At 44.4% G+C, this 15,840-nt stretch overlaps 2 protein-coding genes and 1 non-coding gene across 8 annotated transcripts in view; 2 read left to right on the forward strand and 1 right to left on the reverse strand.

Moving 5' to 3' along the window:
* Positions 1-15,840, forward strand: part of SNX3 (sorting nexin 3) — a 1,122,685-nt gene that overhangs the window by 58,544 nt on the left and 1,048,301 nt on the right. The window lies entirely within an intron of this gene.
* Positions 1-15,840, reverse strand: part of LOC126953643 (coiled-coil domain-containing protein 162-like) — a 94,725-nt gene that overhangs the window by 57,440 nt on the left and 21,445 nt on the right. The window contains 6 exon segments of the mRNA XM_050789195.1: positions 539-704; positions 1,774-1,888; positions 11,599-11,775; positions 12,094-12,143; positions 13,534-13,645; positions 15,386-15,543. Of these exon segments, the coding sequence (XP_050645152.1) occupies positions 539-704; positions 1,774-1,888; positions 11,599-11,775; positions 12,094-12,143; positions 13,534-13,645; positions 15,386-15,543 (778 nt within the window).
* On the forward strand, positions 4,665-4,768 carry LOC126954093 (small nucleolar RNA U13). Its single transcript, XR_007725539.1, has one exon. It is a non-coding gene; the product is annotated as a small nucleolar RNA U13 (small nucleolar RNA).

Genomic DNA, 15,840 nt, shown 5'->3' on the forward strand with positions numbered 1-15,840 from the left:
CTTACCACAAAGACTTTTAGGTCATTGATAGCTAACCAAGGGCTGTTTACAAGCTTCTTAATAGGGAGTGATTGGCTCTGACCTTGCCATGTGAGTTTATGAAGGCCAGGAAGGAAATGGGAATAAAAGAAAACTAATATTTAATGGGGGCTTATATATCCTAGAATTTTGACATAAATTTCAATCCACAGAACATCTGTATGAGACAGATACTATCACCGCATTTTATAGATGGACAAGCAGAGACCCAGAGAGTAAAGTACCCAGCTTTCAGTAACCAAGTGGCAGAGGCAGAGTAAGACCCAGGCCTCCCGACTCCTGACTTGGTGCACTTTGTGGTATAGCCCGTGAATGCGGAATCAAGCAGATAGCTGTGCAGTGTGGAGACAGTCTATAAGACAGTTCAGACTCTTCCTTTGCCCTTCTGATTGCTGTCATTTATGAGAGTATATTGTAGTTCTGTCTTTCCGAGTATTAAGAGCTTCATAGAACTTCCAGTGAATACTGAAGGTGATTTGAATCACCTTTAATCACTCACCAATGCCCTCAGTTCCTCCCCAGTCTCCTCTCAAAGGGTTGGGACTTAGAGGAAATTCAAAACATGCTGCACAATTGCCAAGCTTAGCAAAACTGACAAGGTAGGCCACGATATCATGCAGAGGAGCTATCAGCTGTAAAGTTCGCTTTAAGGCTTTAAAAGCTGCCTGTGGATAAAATCAATACAAGGAAATACATTTTAGGACATTTCTAAGAGGCATATAAAGACATATGAACACTGAATGGGGACGATATCTTTAAACAAGAATATTTCAAAAAACATTGGCACAGTATATACAGGATAATATCAGAAAAGGAACAATAAACCTATTCATGAACCACGGTTACATGCCCTTGGACAACGGAGCGCCTATGAGGGGTTAAAGCAACATGTTTCTTTGTTTAAAGTCACTGAAGGCCATGAACACATCAAAATGTTTGTATGGCCATCAATGAATTACAAGGGTCACAAATCAATTCATAGAAGGGACTCATATTCAGACAACATTATCTTGAGGAAATACCTGTAAGCAAGGTATAGATATTTATCAACATTGTTTAAACCAACACATGACTGAAAATTAAACCGTGGATCTTATATATCAATGTCCAAGTGGAGGAAAAGTGAAAAATTATGATCTAACTGCAGAAGGTAGTATTTCCATATTTTTAAAAATAAAAATCTGAAACTTCTTCAATGAAAGTAGGGGTAAGAAACCAAGTTTGCTAAACAGGGTTTCACTTACTAAGAAAAATCAGAATATTCCCCAAATGCCATTTTCAACATTGCAATTTATTTCTTTATCAAATACTTATGTTTTATGTGTTTCTATGTTTTCTTTTTTAAAAAATTGTTACCAACATTGCCCTTGATCAGTAAGTGAGGTACACAGAACCCCTCAGAAAACACTAACCCTGAGTTACAAGTGTGATCTCAACCTCTCATTAGCTTCAGAGCATCAGTGGGGTTTTTGGAAGGGTTGGAAGGAAACTGAAGATTAATAAGAAATGTCAGAGGCTTGAATTAGGGTTCATTAGTGACCAGTGAGAGAGATAAATCATAGCATAGTGAGGCCCAAGACAAATTATGATAAAGCAGAAAAGGCTTCTGTGAAAAAGATTTCTGTAGTTAGATGTCTGAATAAAACAAGGCATGTTCTCTGGAATTGATACGTTTAACTGTGAGACAAAACCCAGCCAGTTTCCATTCTGGCACACATACAAAAAAATACAAACCTTTTCTGGCAGAGTTTTGAACATAATCAGCACTTCAGAAGAATGGGGTATGAACCATAAATTGAGGAAGACTTTTCCATCCGCTGACAGCAAACATCGTGGCCGGGGCTGAAATCTGCAAGTGTTAGAAAAAAGGATCCATAGCACGCATTTCCCTCTAAACAAGAGGCATCATGAATGACCCTGTTGGATCACCGCCCTCTGTCACACAGGCCTGTCACCACAGGCCCAGCATCCACACCCCAGGGCAGCAGCCCTTTTCATGTCGCTCCCAGGTGGCCAGTTCATAAATAACTCAACAGGAAGAAGAGCAGTTAGGCTGATTTTAGCCAGAGCTGTGTGGGGGAAGGAGTGGGGATGGAGGGAGGGAAAGGCGTGGTAAGAAAAGACAGGAAGGCCATGAATTAGATGGCCAGCACCACACTAGGTGGTACATATTTTATGTCACTTAATTCATCTGGCAACCTCAGGATGGATCTATTTTTGTTCCTCTTTCACAGCTGAGGAAATTGATGCCCTGAGAAGTTATGGAGATCTACCCAGCTCCTAAAAGATGAAGTTAGAATTCAAATGCACATCTCTTTGGGAGGCCGAGGAGGTGGATCATGAGGTCAGGAGATCGAGACCATCCTGACTAACATGGTGCAACCCCATCTCTACTAAGAATACAAAAAATTAGCCAGGCGCAGCGGCGGGCACCTGTAGTCCCAGCTACTTGGGAGGCTGAGGCAGGAGAACAGCATGAACCTGAACCTGGGAGGTGGAGCTTGCAGTGAGCAGAGATCGCACCACTGCACTCCGGCCTGGGCGACAGAGTGAGAGTCCGTCTCAGAAAAAAAGAGAGAAATCAAATGCACATCTATCTGTCCAGCTGTAGAATCTGGGCTCCAAAACCAGGCTCTGTTTCTCTTGCCTTGCCACCACATTTCTTGCCAGGTTCTCCAGCTTCTGGTGTTCTTTTCCTCCTTTCTCCTCCTCCTCCAAATACCTTATTATTTCTTAATAAGGTTAGTCATCTCTTCGTTTAGTCGGCTCTTTGTTGCAGGTTTATATATAAACGTATTGTCCATATATGTCTGGTTTAAGGATTCACACAAGCCCAGGTACCCACCACCTGGCCTGAGAAAAGGAATGTTGAAGCCTGATATGCACTTCCCTGGTGGCCCCCAGATGAACCTCCATCCTGAATTTTACATCAATCAATGCCTTGTTTTTTCTGATGGAAAATCCTTGGTGCATCCGTGCTGCTGCAAGTGACTGATTTGTGGGTTATTAGGTTGATTCCATATCTTGGTTGTTGTGAATAGTGCTACAATAAACATAAGTCTCAGGATTTTAATCAGTTAATTCTCAGCTCAGGAATAAAGTATGGTCTTAGTTTGGAGAATTGCCTGTCTTTTAGCAACCACAAAGTCAAACAATTCCTGTCCTGAAACAGACCAAAGCCAGCGTAATCCAGTCTCATCTCTATTATTCAGTTCACCGTGCTCATTCCTGCCTAGAGGTAACAATGAATATCAAAACTAAAAAGTTGCAGGGTCTGCATCTCCTTCCTTAGCCTCTGAGAAGCACATGTGTCCCTGGAGCCACTGGGCCCTCTACCAAGTGCTATCCTTTACTTCTTACCTGTTATTTCCTGCCATTTCCAGTCCTGCCTGCAGTGAGCAGCCATCGTCTGAGAAGAGCAGAGATGACTGCAGAAAGCTTTAGGTGCTCAGTACATGAAGCATAGCCTGGTTCTCAGCCCCACAAGGAGACTTGCCCTGCCCCTTGTGGATGGCCTGCCAATTATCTGGCCTGGCAGTTCCCCAACCTGTTCAACACTGTCCCCTTTCATTCCCCTTCAGCTAACCACTTCTGGGCCACACCCAAGACTTTATTATCCTCTGAAACCATATCACCTCCAAAGTCTTAACTTTCCCAGTCCCATATTTTATTCCTACAGTTTTCTGAGTCATCCACTCTCACTAAACTTCCCTTCCTTTATTCCAAAATAGGTTCCTTGACATCATCCAGTCCTCTGGTCTCCCTTTCCATCTGTCAGCTCCTTTCTGACCTCACTCCCTTCCCTACCCAGACTGGATCTCACAGTCAAGCACACGAAGCACTCTCTCCCCAGCACCTTCAATTCTCTGCTGCTTTGCACTCACAACCCATCTACCTATCAAAGCCCCAGTTCTGGGTCCTCCCAACTGCTCAGCTTGCTGTTTCTGACGGCATGCCGCTGAGCACAGCTGGAGGAAATCACACTGCTAATTATACTGATGGAAATGGTTTCCAGCCTGAGCTATGTCACCCTGGAACAATCCTTTTCCTTTCCTTTCCTTTCCTTTCCTTTGATCAGCTCTAGTGCCCATTTTCTTGTTTCATGATTCCAAGCCTTCTTTAAGGCCCCCATACCAAATTCCTGCCAGCAGATGATGACACGGTCTGCTATTTCATGATCAAATTAAAGGCCACTGCTGGAACTCCCTCTCCTTCCTGATGGCCTATTTCCCCAACCCTCACCCCTAATACACATACACCCTCCCTTTCAACCAGTGTCAAAGTCAGAGGTGCACACTGGGGATACAAAATGAAGACATCCTCTGCCCTCCATGCTCTTACCTTCCAGAGGCAGCTGGGAACCATGACACTGTGGTAGCAGCATGGCTAATGGAAGTGTACCATAGTGCAGAGGATGCCCAACAAGAAGCACCTGAGCCTTGTTGAGAGGCTGGTGGACACAGCTGAGGCTTCTGAGCTGTGATTTCTCATCTCCCTCCACATCTCTTTGTCCTAATGACATCATCATCTTTTCCCCTCCATTAAAAAAATTGTGGCAAAATATACATAACACAAAATTTACCATTAGGGCAGGAGTGGAAGTTTATTTAAAAGACTTTATTAGAATTCTTTTGTAGTTCATGAGCCTGACAATTGGGTGTTCACACATGTGTGTGAGATGTGCTACTCTCGAACCTTGGTACAACGTCATCACACTACCTGTCTGACCTCAAACTGCTACTGGGTGAACTCCAAGAAAGGTAAAATCTGTAGCTCAGGACACGTGGAATTTCTGAGCCGTTTACGTGTTGGGGGGAGAAACACCCAAATTCTCCCAATACATTGCAAGTCTCCTAGGACAGGCACGCATTTGATGGCCTTGAAGAAGTGTTCGTTGTATTTGCTGAACCTCCTGAGAGGCCAGGCACGCCACCAATACATTTCAGATTAGTTGGGCAACGGGGCCAACCACGTGCTCCCCACGCCGCCTGCGCTCCAGGGGCACTCACACAGGCTCCCCTAGAATTTCTCCAGGAAGCCGTTGGGTAGGGCAGAGGCGGCAGCTCCGCCGGCAGCTGCTGCTTCACCCGCTGTGCCGAGTGAGAGCGCCGCCTGTGCTTCCCGGAAATAGGCTTCAGCTCCTCTAAGGTCGTGGCGCAACTGGACTCCGAGACTGAGTCGCCGCCCAGGAAGCGGGACTGGGCAACAAGACAGGGGTCTGGCCGGGGTCAGAGCCGAAACCTGGGTCCGAGTCAGAGGGGAAGCCGGCGCCAGGCTCCAAGAGGCCGCAGGGGTCCCAGACAGAGCGTAGCTTGACGCCACAAGGTTCGGGGCCGGGGAGGTCCCGGAGTCGGATCAGGCACCGGAATCGCTGCCGGGCGGGGCTTCAGGGCAGCCCTCGGAGCGGCGACCGTCGATGGGGCAGGGGCAGGGGCCGTAGCCATCCCCGGCGTTGGAGGGGACGACGCTCCTCTGCCAGAGGTGGAAACCCCGGGGATGCGGTCTGCAGGCGCCACTGCCACACTGACTGCCTGGAGGCACCGCTCTTCTTCCAGTGGCCAGGGTGGCAGGTGGACGCGCACCACTGGATCGTCCTGCTGGCGCCCATGATGCTGATGGCCGCGCTGGGCACCGGCTTCCTTCACCTGCCCAAGGACGAAGAGGAAGATCTGGAGGAGCAGTGCACCGGTGGGGAGCCGGGCCAAGGCGGAGAGACACTTTGTGCAGGGGCTGTTTCACCACCAACAATTCCTACCACCTCTCCGCCTCCAGGAGGCGCACCCAGGCCAGTTTCACCTGGATTCTGGTGGGCTCCCACAGCAACCCACTGCCGGAACCGGACATCTTTGCGAAGTCAGTAAATTGGACAGCGCGGTGCAGGATCTACGTGTGACACAGGGAAACGGAAGCCAGATCCAGTTCGAGTAGGTGTGCGTGAGGTACAAGAGGCTCTGTGTGCCCCCCAACCCGTTCCTGGATGCCTGGCAAGTGGACAAAACATTCGACCTGAGTTACAACCACAGTGAGCATGGGCTTCTTTGGAGGACACATCTTGAAATGTAACTGGCCTAGGTAATGGGCTGCTGAACTGCCTGAAGAGCACCCTGAGGAAAACATGCAGAGCAAGAGTGGCTCAACCCATTTCCTCAACCAATTTAGCAACATTAAGAACACTCTGGCCTTGAAGAAAATTGAGGTATCTGGTAGTTCAGGTTTACAGGGAGGTCAGGAGAAAGTGGGAGGGATGAGGAAGACTTGCTCTGAGAACCCAAACAAAAGCACTGCATGATTACTTGACGGGGTCCTTGCCTCACAGCTGGGCTTGCTCTACTTAATCCGACTCTCTTTTTTCTTTCTTTCTTTTCTTTTCTTTTCTTTTCTTTTCTTTTCTTTTCTTTTCTCTCTTTTTTTTTTAAGGCAAGTTTTGCTCTGTCACCCAGGCTGCAGTGCAGTGGCATGATCTCGGCAGCTGGGATTACAGGTGCCCACAACCACGCCCAGCTAATTTTGCATTTTTAGTAGAGACAGAGTTTCACCATGTTGACCAGGCTGGTCTCGAACTCCTGACCTCAGGTGATCCACCTGCCTTGGCCTCCCAACGTGTTGAGATTACAGGCATGAGTCACCACACCTGGCCAATCGAACTTCCTTAAATTAACACTATTGGGGCCGGGCATGGTACCTCACACCTGTAGTCCCAGCACCTTGGGAGGCTGAGGCAGGTGCATCATCTGAGGTCAGGAGTTCGAGACCAGCCTGGCTAACATGGTGAAACCCTGTTGCTACTAAAAATTAAAAAAAAAATTAGCCAGGCATGGTGGTGCATGCCTGTAATCTCAGCTATTCCGGAGGCTGAGGCAGAAGAATTGCTTGAACCCAGGAGGTATATGTTGCAGTGAGCCGAGATCGCACCATTGCCCTCCAGCTTGGGAACAAGAGCAAAACTACATCTCAAAGCAAAGAAAGAAAGAAAGAAAGAAATAACACCAACGGATGCCGGAAATCGTGAACCCTTGGTAACATTCAAGTCGATAACACAAATCTTGTGTCTACCACATGTGGTATAAACATTGATGTTCAGTATAAACATTGATGTTCATGTTTGATTTGGAGGGTTGGTTTCCAACCAAATTACAGTACTTTGAAATTCTACTTTTAGTTGAAGTTTTCACTGGTTTTGGGAAGTCCCCAAAACTTGCTTGTAGCTCACTGAGTATATTTTTTGTGGCAGGTGGTCCACTTTACATTGCTTTCCAGACAACTGGAATTTGAGGCAACTTCTATGACAATGATCCCTTTGTTTCACTTGGCATACGTTCTAATCATACTGTTGGCTAATCATATTATTGTTGCTGCAAGTTCTGGATCGAAAGTATCATCTGTGAGCCTCAAGAGGAGGCTGAACTGGCCCACCCCACTCTCGCCAATGATGAGGATCTTCAGGGTAGTCTGCACGTCCTCGTCCATCCTGACCCTGCTCGGCTCCGAACCCAGCTGGCCACCCCAGGGCCCACCTCTCAGTCATTTAGCCATTTTTAAGTGTATAGTCCCATGGAACTGAGTGCATTCACAGTGTTGTGCAACTATCACTACCATCCATCTCCAGAACTTTTTTCGTCTTCTAAAATTGAAAGTCTGTGTCCATTAACAATAAGGGCACTGCTGTCTTCTCATTCACCCAAGCCAGAGATTCTGAGTGACATCTTAGATTCCTCCGTCTCCCTCAGCTTCATATTATATCCGCCATCTGGCCTAGCTGATTTCACCTTCTAAACATCTCTTGTCTCTACAATTTTAGTAGCTTCCTACATAATGTCACTGACAATCATCTTGCTCCACTTTTCCCAATGACCTGAAGGACAAACACAGACTTCTGGCTCTTTCCTCACGCCTCAATACATTCTACTTCCCATTGCTGCCCTCACAAACTCTGGATATGAGTCCCACACAAGTCCACATGCTGTCTCACACCTCTGCTCCTTTGTACATGCAATTGTCCCAGCTTGAGCTGAATTTCTTTTCCCTGTCTCCCTGGAGCACTAGTTGTCATTCAAGACCCAGGTTAAGCATCCCCTCTTCCCTGGAGCCTTTTTTGCTCCCCATTCCCATCAACCCAATCCTTCAGATAATACTATTTCTTGGTGGGTGCTTTCATTAAACATTTATTTTACTTTATTCTTTATCACAGTGTACTGTAATCACCTATTTCCCATTGCTGGGGAAGGACCAGCACTTGATACCAAGGCTGCCATATACTGTTGTTCAGGTTGTACCCTGAGGCAACAAGCGATGGCCAAGATCTAACCTGTACTTTACTTACTAGATGCTTTTCCCTGGTATGAGACTACAGCTGCCCAGATGAAGGGGTGCTGCCTTCTAATTTGCACAAAGTAACTATATGGGATGACAGTGGCTCTACTTGTCACAAAGTAAGGGCTCAATTAATGTTAGCATCCTCTCTCTGTTCATCAGCAAATGCAGCTGCTCCTGGAGTGGATTGGAGTGTCATCCTAGGCTCCAGACTCCAGTCTCCTCTAGGGCCATGAAGGGAATGGAACCCTCAAGGGACTTCCTGCTTAGGAAGAGGGCTCCCCTTGGCTCCTCCTCTACCGGGACAGGGGTGTCTTTGCTAAACCAAACACAATACATTACAGCCTTTGCAGAATTAAGTAGGGCTCTTCTAGTCAAGGATGGGAAACCCATAGCATGGAAATTACTTTTCTGCCTTTCCTTGAGCATGGCAGACATTGCCAATCAATTACAATTACTCTCACAAACTTGAGATGCCTCAGAATCCTCAGCAGGGCCGTTAATGCATTGTTTGAACTGACATTTAGAATGAACCTTATTTCTTATCCTCATTCTAACTCAACCCCTTATTTTATGAATCAGATGAGGACCTCTTTCCTCTATGGTCCTCACTCCTCAACTCTGTCCCTTCATCTCTAGTTAACTCTGGCTTGGGAGGATTCCTATTTGCCATGTCCTGAGCAGTCTTAAAAATGGTCCCTTTCCATAAAGTATTTCTTCAGCAGTCCTATTCCTTGGAATCATGCTCTAGATAACTTACCACCAAGAATCATAACATGTTTAACTTCAGAGAGCTGCTTCTTCAATTTCCTCAGTCATTAGATGAAGAGATTGAGGCCCAGAAATTGAAGACAAGTGATTTGCCCAAGACCTCAGGGCAACGTATGACTGAGCTGGGCAAAGTCCAAATATTCTGACTCCCAGTCCATGTCTCTCTCCACCACATCTTCTTGTGGCTGATATTTAATTTTCATTAGTTGTTCCTCAGTGCATGGAACCACTGACTTTGGAGTTAGAAGAGTCTTATACAGTATTTTTCCAAACTTTCACATAAGACAGAATTTCCTTTCTCTACACTCCCTTTTACATGAGTGTATTAAAAGGGTTATGTTAACATCTAGAGAGTTTAGGAAGCAGGAGATGGGTGTAGGAGAGAAACACTGAGCCTGTATCAGCTGCAGCTCATCTGCTGGCTGACTGTGTGACTCAGGCTCTGAGTGGGCACTCACTTTGCTCATACTTTACTGGCCCAAGACCCTACCCTGAAGTTATCACACATTAACTGACAAGATGATTGAGGGGTCTAGGCTTCACCGTTTCCCTTAATCTTTAGAAAACACACAGCATCTACAAGAAATAATAAAGGAATAGAGCAAGACCTGTAAGGTAGATTTTTCCCTCCTCTCCATATCCGGATCAACTTACATAGTTGCTGCAAATGAAACAGATCAGAAATAAAAATGGACTCCCTGAATACATTTTATCCAAAACACAAATGTTGGCAAGTTCATGGTTAGAATTCTGGAAACTATTTTTAATTTTAAAAACTTATTTATTGAATTTTTTAGAGATGGTGTCTCCTATGTTGCCCAGGCTAGACTGCAGTCACAATTCACAGGCATGATCATAGTGCGGTACAGCCTGAATTTCTGGGCTCAACTGATCCTCCCACCTCAGCCTCCCAACTAGGTGGGACCACGGGAATGTGCTACAGTGCCTGGCTAAACTACTTTTAAAGTTCAATCTCAACTGTAGACTGGGCTAATAAATAGTTAACTTGGCTAGAGGATAGGTGACAAAATGGCACTAAGAAGTCTTAGAGGATTCTCCTGTGATGAGAGGATACACTGTGGCCTCACTGGGCAACAGGTGTCCAGTCAAGCCCTTCAGCAAAATAGTCTACTGAAGTACCTTTGCCTCCACTCTTCTCTCAGATGCATTTTTCCATTCGGCAAATACTGACATCTACCCAAGTGAAAGCATGGCTGAGCTCATGAAACCAATCACTGGTATCCATAAACTTGGCATTTCATAAGTATCAAGGTGGGACTGGCCACAATTTTGGTAGTTAGCCATCAGTCAGTCAAGGGTGTAAGGACTTCTTGCATTCTCTAACCTGTTCTATCAGTCCCATTTTCCTGGTGAACTCCAACTTTCCTATCACTTTGTCTTTGAATTCCTCTCTGTAACCCTGGGGTAGAATAAAACACTGCCTCTTTTGTGTCCTCATAGACCTCTTCGCATACCTCTTACATGTTATTCTTGAAGTTACATGTTTGTTTATAGAGCTTTCCCCCACTAGACTGAATTTATTTCCAGAGTCAATGACTTATTTACCTTTGTAAATCTAGCACATAGCAAAGTGCCTAATGCTAAGTAGGTATTGAATAAATGATGGTTGAGTAAAACCTGCATGAATGAATGAGGGAAAGTGGTCTGATACAAATGATCTTTCAATTCCCTTCCATCTATCCAGTTTATGATCGTATGTATTAAGTATTACTGTTACTCAAGTTCCATGCTACAAGGGGAAGAGTGAGGAATGAGGTAAGCTTACCCTACAGGGTGTTTTTGCTTCTGTTTGGAGGCTACATAACCATATAGCAGCTTCTTTTTTTTTTTTTAAGAAAGTGTGGTTACTGACTGCACAGATATGCTAACTCCTCCATCCAGGTAGGTGAACTCTAGGTAGGCTGAGTTAAGAAAATTTGGAAAACTGGATAATGCATGGTATGTATGGAAGCAGCTCTGCTCTTATCACTTAATATCACTAATATAATGTGTGTGTATATATATACACACACACATTATAAACAGAAGGACACTGATTTATCCAAGGCACTGGTATATCATTTTTTTTTCTCAATATTTCTTCTACTCCATTGAGCAAAATATTTGAAGCCAGGACAGCTCAAGATCAAGTTTACTTATTTGTTTGATTATTTTAGATGCTGGCTATGTAAAGGGTTGTGACTGATTAAAAATTTCTGGGCTCCCCAGGGAAAACAAAACTGTATAGATTGAAAAAGCAGTCAAACAGCCCATAAACAAGGAACCCCTTCTGGGTTCAAATACAAAGATACTCTTATTCTTGGAGTATTAACTCTTCCTTTTACCCTTTTGTACAAGAAGATCAAGGTCAAGTGCAGTAAAGGGAGGAAAGGTTTAATATTAAACTTAACATGCCTCTCCCCAGGGAGAAGTAGGGCCAGGGAAGGAGAGTAATAAACACTGAAGGAAATTACGCACCTGGGGTCAGCCTTGAGGCCCTCCTTGGAGTCTCTCAACCCCTTCTTCTCTTGTGGTTGCCCTACCATGAAAAAGGTGTCCCTGATGGTAGGAAAATCTTCCAGAAGATTTCTCAGGCTATTGCAGTATGCCATGATCTGACCCCGAAGAGCATAGTGAGACATGCGGTGGTTAAACCTGAAAGTCAGAAGACAGGATGTCCAGAAGGAGAATCCAAATTCTTCCACCTCTCACAGAAGCTCCAGGATCTACATCCCTGGAGGACTTTTCAAAGAGAAAGAGTACTTCTACCAAGAAGAAATTTCCATTTGGGTCAGGTGGCTATGGCCTGAAGGCAGAGGCATGAACCCCTTCATAACGACCCCTATCCTTCACTTCCGATGCTTTTATGCATGTCAAAGGACAGTTTAACTTGATTTTACCCAATAAAACTGCTAGTTATTACATTCAGAATCAGAGAAATCAGCATGTGTTATTCACATGTACTATACTTACTTCTGACAATATTCAACTATAACATCTCTCTTGACTTTTCCAATTTCATCCTGTGATAAAGGAGAATGATATTTTTAGTAGACAGTTGGCTATAAGAACTCCCCACCCTAGTACATGTGTACCAACTTAAAGCAACTTTCAAGCAGGAAAAGGCTACAGAGCTGAGACATTCTTTCTAGGTTAAGCTTGTTGGGAGGCACTCCTCTGTGTCTCTCTCCCGCTCCTACCCATCTTGCTGAGTATGCCGAGGATGCAAGGCTCTGATCACACTTTACCTCACAACCATTTCTCAGCGTTGTGTTTGCAGAGAGCAGTCTTGAGCGATAAGGTAATGTCTCCCTCCAGGAAAAAGAGCAGGCTTATTATAAAAGCGGTAGGTTCCCCAAGCTCACTGATTTTCACTGTGACACAAGCCACTACCTGCGTGTAGGCTCCTCCACACTGTCCCCGTGGGACTGACACAGACATGAAGATCATATTGCCTACTCTGCTGTGCATAATAAAATTCTCTGTCTCTGACAGAAGAGTCTTGTATGCCTTCTGTCAGCATCCATGGAACAGTAACAGGTTAACTTATTAGCCAGTAAGTAGTCCCCAGACCCTCACACAATTAATACAGGTAATTATATTGCCTGAGCTCTTTCTGATCTGATAGGAGTTGAATAATCCTGAAGGTCAGGATTATTTTTTTTCCACTTGGTCAATATTTTTTGAGAATTGCTTATTAGAAGGGACCCTTTGCTTCTATTATGGCTGAGCAGTAATTGCTGGCCCTCGTCATATCCCATCTGTAGAACTAGATTAGGTAAATTTAAGTCTTTCCTTTAAAGTCACAAGTAGGGAAGAAAGCCTACAATTATAAATCTTGTCATTTTCCTCCTAAATAACTAGGTATTACCATAATGATTTTCTCATCAAAAAATTAATAATGAAATGATATTTGCAAAATTAAGGAAGACTTTTTACTGAATAAAGTTTTTAGTTTTAGTATTTTTCAATAGATTAGGCTAATATAAAAACCTTTAAACACAAACATTGTGGTAGTGTCTGAAAAACCAAGATAACCAGATGGTTATCAGGTGACCAGATGGGTAAGAGCCATTGTTTACCTTGTCTAATCCCCGAACCCCTGTGGGTCACTCAAGAGTAGGCGAACGTTCCAGTGCAGGTGCTGAAACTAGTTCATTTAGAAAGTGACAAAACAAAAATGCAGCATTGGGAAAATGCACACATTTTTAAAGCATGACTGTAATCCACTTGAACTGATTCCTTTCTACTTCTTATTCAACTTCCCTTTTCACTTCTTTACAATATATTTTTAATGGTTCTAGTCAAATAGGTTGAAAGCATCAGATCAACAGATTCCAAGTGAAGAATTTTCATTTGCTTAAATACAAAAGAGGACCAGGCTTTAGGCAGCATTTGTCACTACACACTCACAGGGCTCTTCATTCTGTCAGCCATGGTTTGTTTCCTCAGGAGGAAGGCATTCAGCATCATGTCCCGCAGCCCCACCTTTTCCAGTTGAATAGACACAAAGGCCTCTGGAGCCCTGACAAGTGAACAGAAACATGGGAGCCCAAGGCAGGAGGTATGTGGATATGAATCAGAAAGACAATGTGTATAACGGGCATTGCAGCAGGAGGGCAGGTGGCTGTGTCTCCATGGTTCTTGCCTGCTTCAGGTGTTTCTGATTATTCACCAGGGATGCGGATGTGTCACATCCTGCTTGGGGACCCCATGTGCCTGAAGCGTGCTTCAGCAGTCCTTTTTCAGTCCTAAGCCCAGTGTTTGTACTACCCGTCTCCCTTTGCATTCTCCTAGCCTTGACTGTAGGAATATTTAGATTGAAATGAACTCCCAAGGTCCTCTTGACTTGACATATTGGTCTTAAATCTTCCATCTACACATTGGAAATGTGGACTTTAATACACTTGAACTCTGGCCATGTGTCAGACTAACAGCATCTTGAGTAGCAGAGTTGCTTTGCCTGTTATTATTTTTTATTCTAAATTTGCCAGAATTCAATTAGAGTGTCATTGGTAGGCCCCGATAAAATACTCAGACTAATCATACTACGGAGTATGATTTACAGAATATTCAGACAGAGTATCATACAGAGTATTACAAAGTAATTCATACTATAGAGTATGAATGTCTCTCTTTCTCTGTCATGGTGAAAAGAGATCCACACAGAATAGGGCATCTCTGATTTGTAGACATGTCTCTGGAGAGGCCATGCTTCTCTGACAATAATTCACCATCCTATTATTCTAAGCAATGTTAGAATCTTTGTTAGAACAGTGAGGACAGGCTGGGCACAGTGGCTCATGCCTGTAATCCCAGCCCTTTGGGAGGCTGAGGCAGGCAGATTACTTGAAGTCAGGAGTTCAAGACCAGCCTGGCCAAGATGGTGAAATGCCATCTCTACTAAAAATACAAAAATTAGCCAGGTGTGATGGTGCATGCCTGTAGTCCCAGCTACTCGGGAGGCTGAGGCAGGAGAATTGTTTGAACACGGGAGGCAGAGGATGCAGTGCACTGAGATCAGGCCACTGCTCTCCAGCCTTCCAGCCTGGGTGACAGAGCAAGACTCCATCTTAAAAAAAAAAAAAAAAAGGCCAGGTGTGGTGGCTCATACCCATAATCCCAGCACTTTGGGAGGCCTAGGCTGGCGGATCATGAGGTCAGGAGAATGAGACCATCCTGGCCAACATGGTGAAACCCCATCTCTAATAAAAATACAAAAAATTTAGCTGGGCGTGGTGGTGCTTGCCTATTATTCCAGCTACTTGGGAGGCTGAGGCAGGAGAATCACTTGAACCCGGGAGGTGCAGGTTGCAGTGAGCCGAGAACACGCCACTGCACACTCCAGCCTGGCGACAGAGCGAGACTCCAAAAAAAAAAAAAAAAAAAAAAGTGAGGACAGTTCTGTGCTTCTCAATTTAAATAGATTTGGAGAATTTGGAAAGGCCTTCCTTGTGATATACACTCTTTGGAGTCTGAAAAATATACAGAGAGAGAAGAATGGAAGTGAAAGAGAAAAGAGAAGAGGGGAGGAAAAAGAGAAGAGGTTAAATTGAGGAACTGTTCACTGTCCTTTATTGACTGGAGTATATTGGAAGGAGTTGAGCCCTCTCAGTATTTGTACAAGGTCTTTATATAAGATGCTAGTCACTCCGAGAGTTTAGACTCCTTCAATCCCCCCAATACTGTTTATTAATTGACTTAAAAGAGGACACTTTTGTTATTCTAAGCAGTATCCCTCCTTCCATCTCACCAGGTACAGTACCTTTTGGTAGCCTGAAATCTTTCTGGAGAATGAGTAAGAGCAGCTGGGACTTTTGGAGTTGGGGCTATCAGTGAGCCGTCTACACCATTCACAATTCTGGACTGTCTTCTTCTGGTTGGGCCCATTCCACCATGAGTTCTCAGATTTGAACTTATTTCCTAAAATATTTTAAAACAAAGTAAATAAAATGTGTTGGGCAGTAAATAAGTAAAAAATTTGTATAAGTAAAAAATAAGTATAAAATGTGTTGGGCAGTAAATAAATAATAAAATAAGTCCTGAAGTACTGCTGTAAAATGATCTCACAGCCACAACTGATCCCCAGTGCAAGGAAAGACCTGGGTACATGTGACAGGGGAGTAGAAAGAAGAGAAGAGGAGGAGAGGAGACGAAAGGGAAAAGAGTGGAGTGGAGGAGGAGAGATAACATTTTGCACAAATAAGAGGTGAGGCATTA

This window comes from Macaca thibetana, chromosome 4 (genome assembly GCF_024542745.1).
Source record: "Macaca thibetana thibetana isolate TM-01 chromosome 4, ASM2454274v1, whole genome shotgun sequence".
NCBI classification, from domain to species: domain Eukaryota; kingdom Metazoa; phylum Chordata; class Mammalia; order Primates; family Cercopithecidae; genus Macaca; species Macaca thibetana.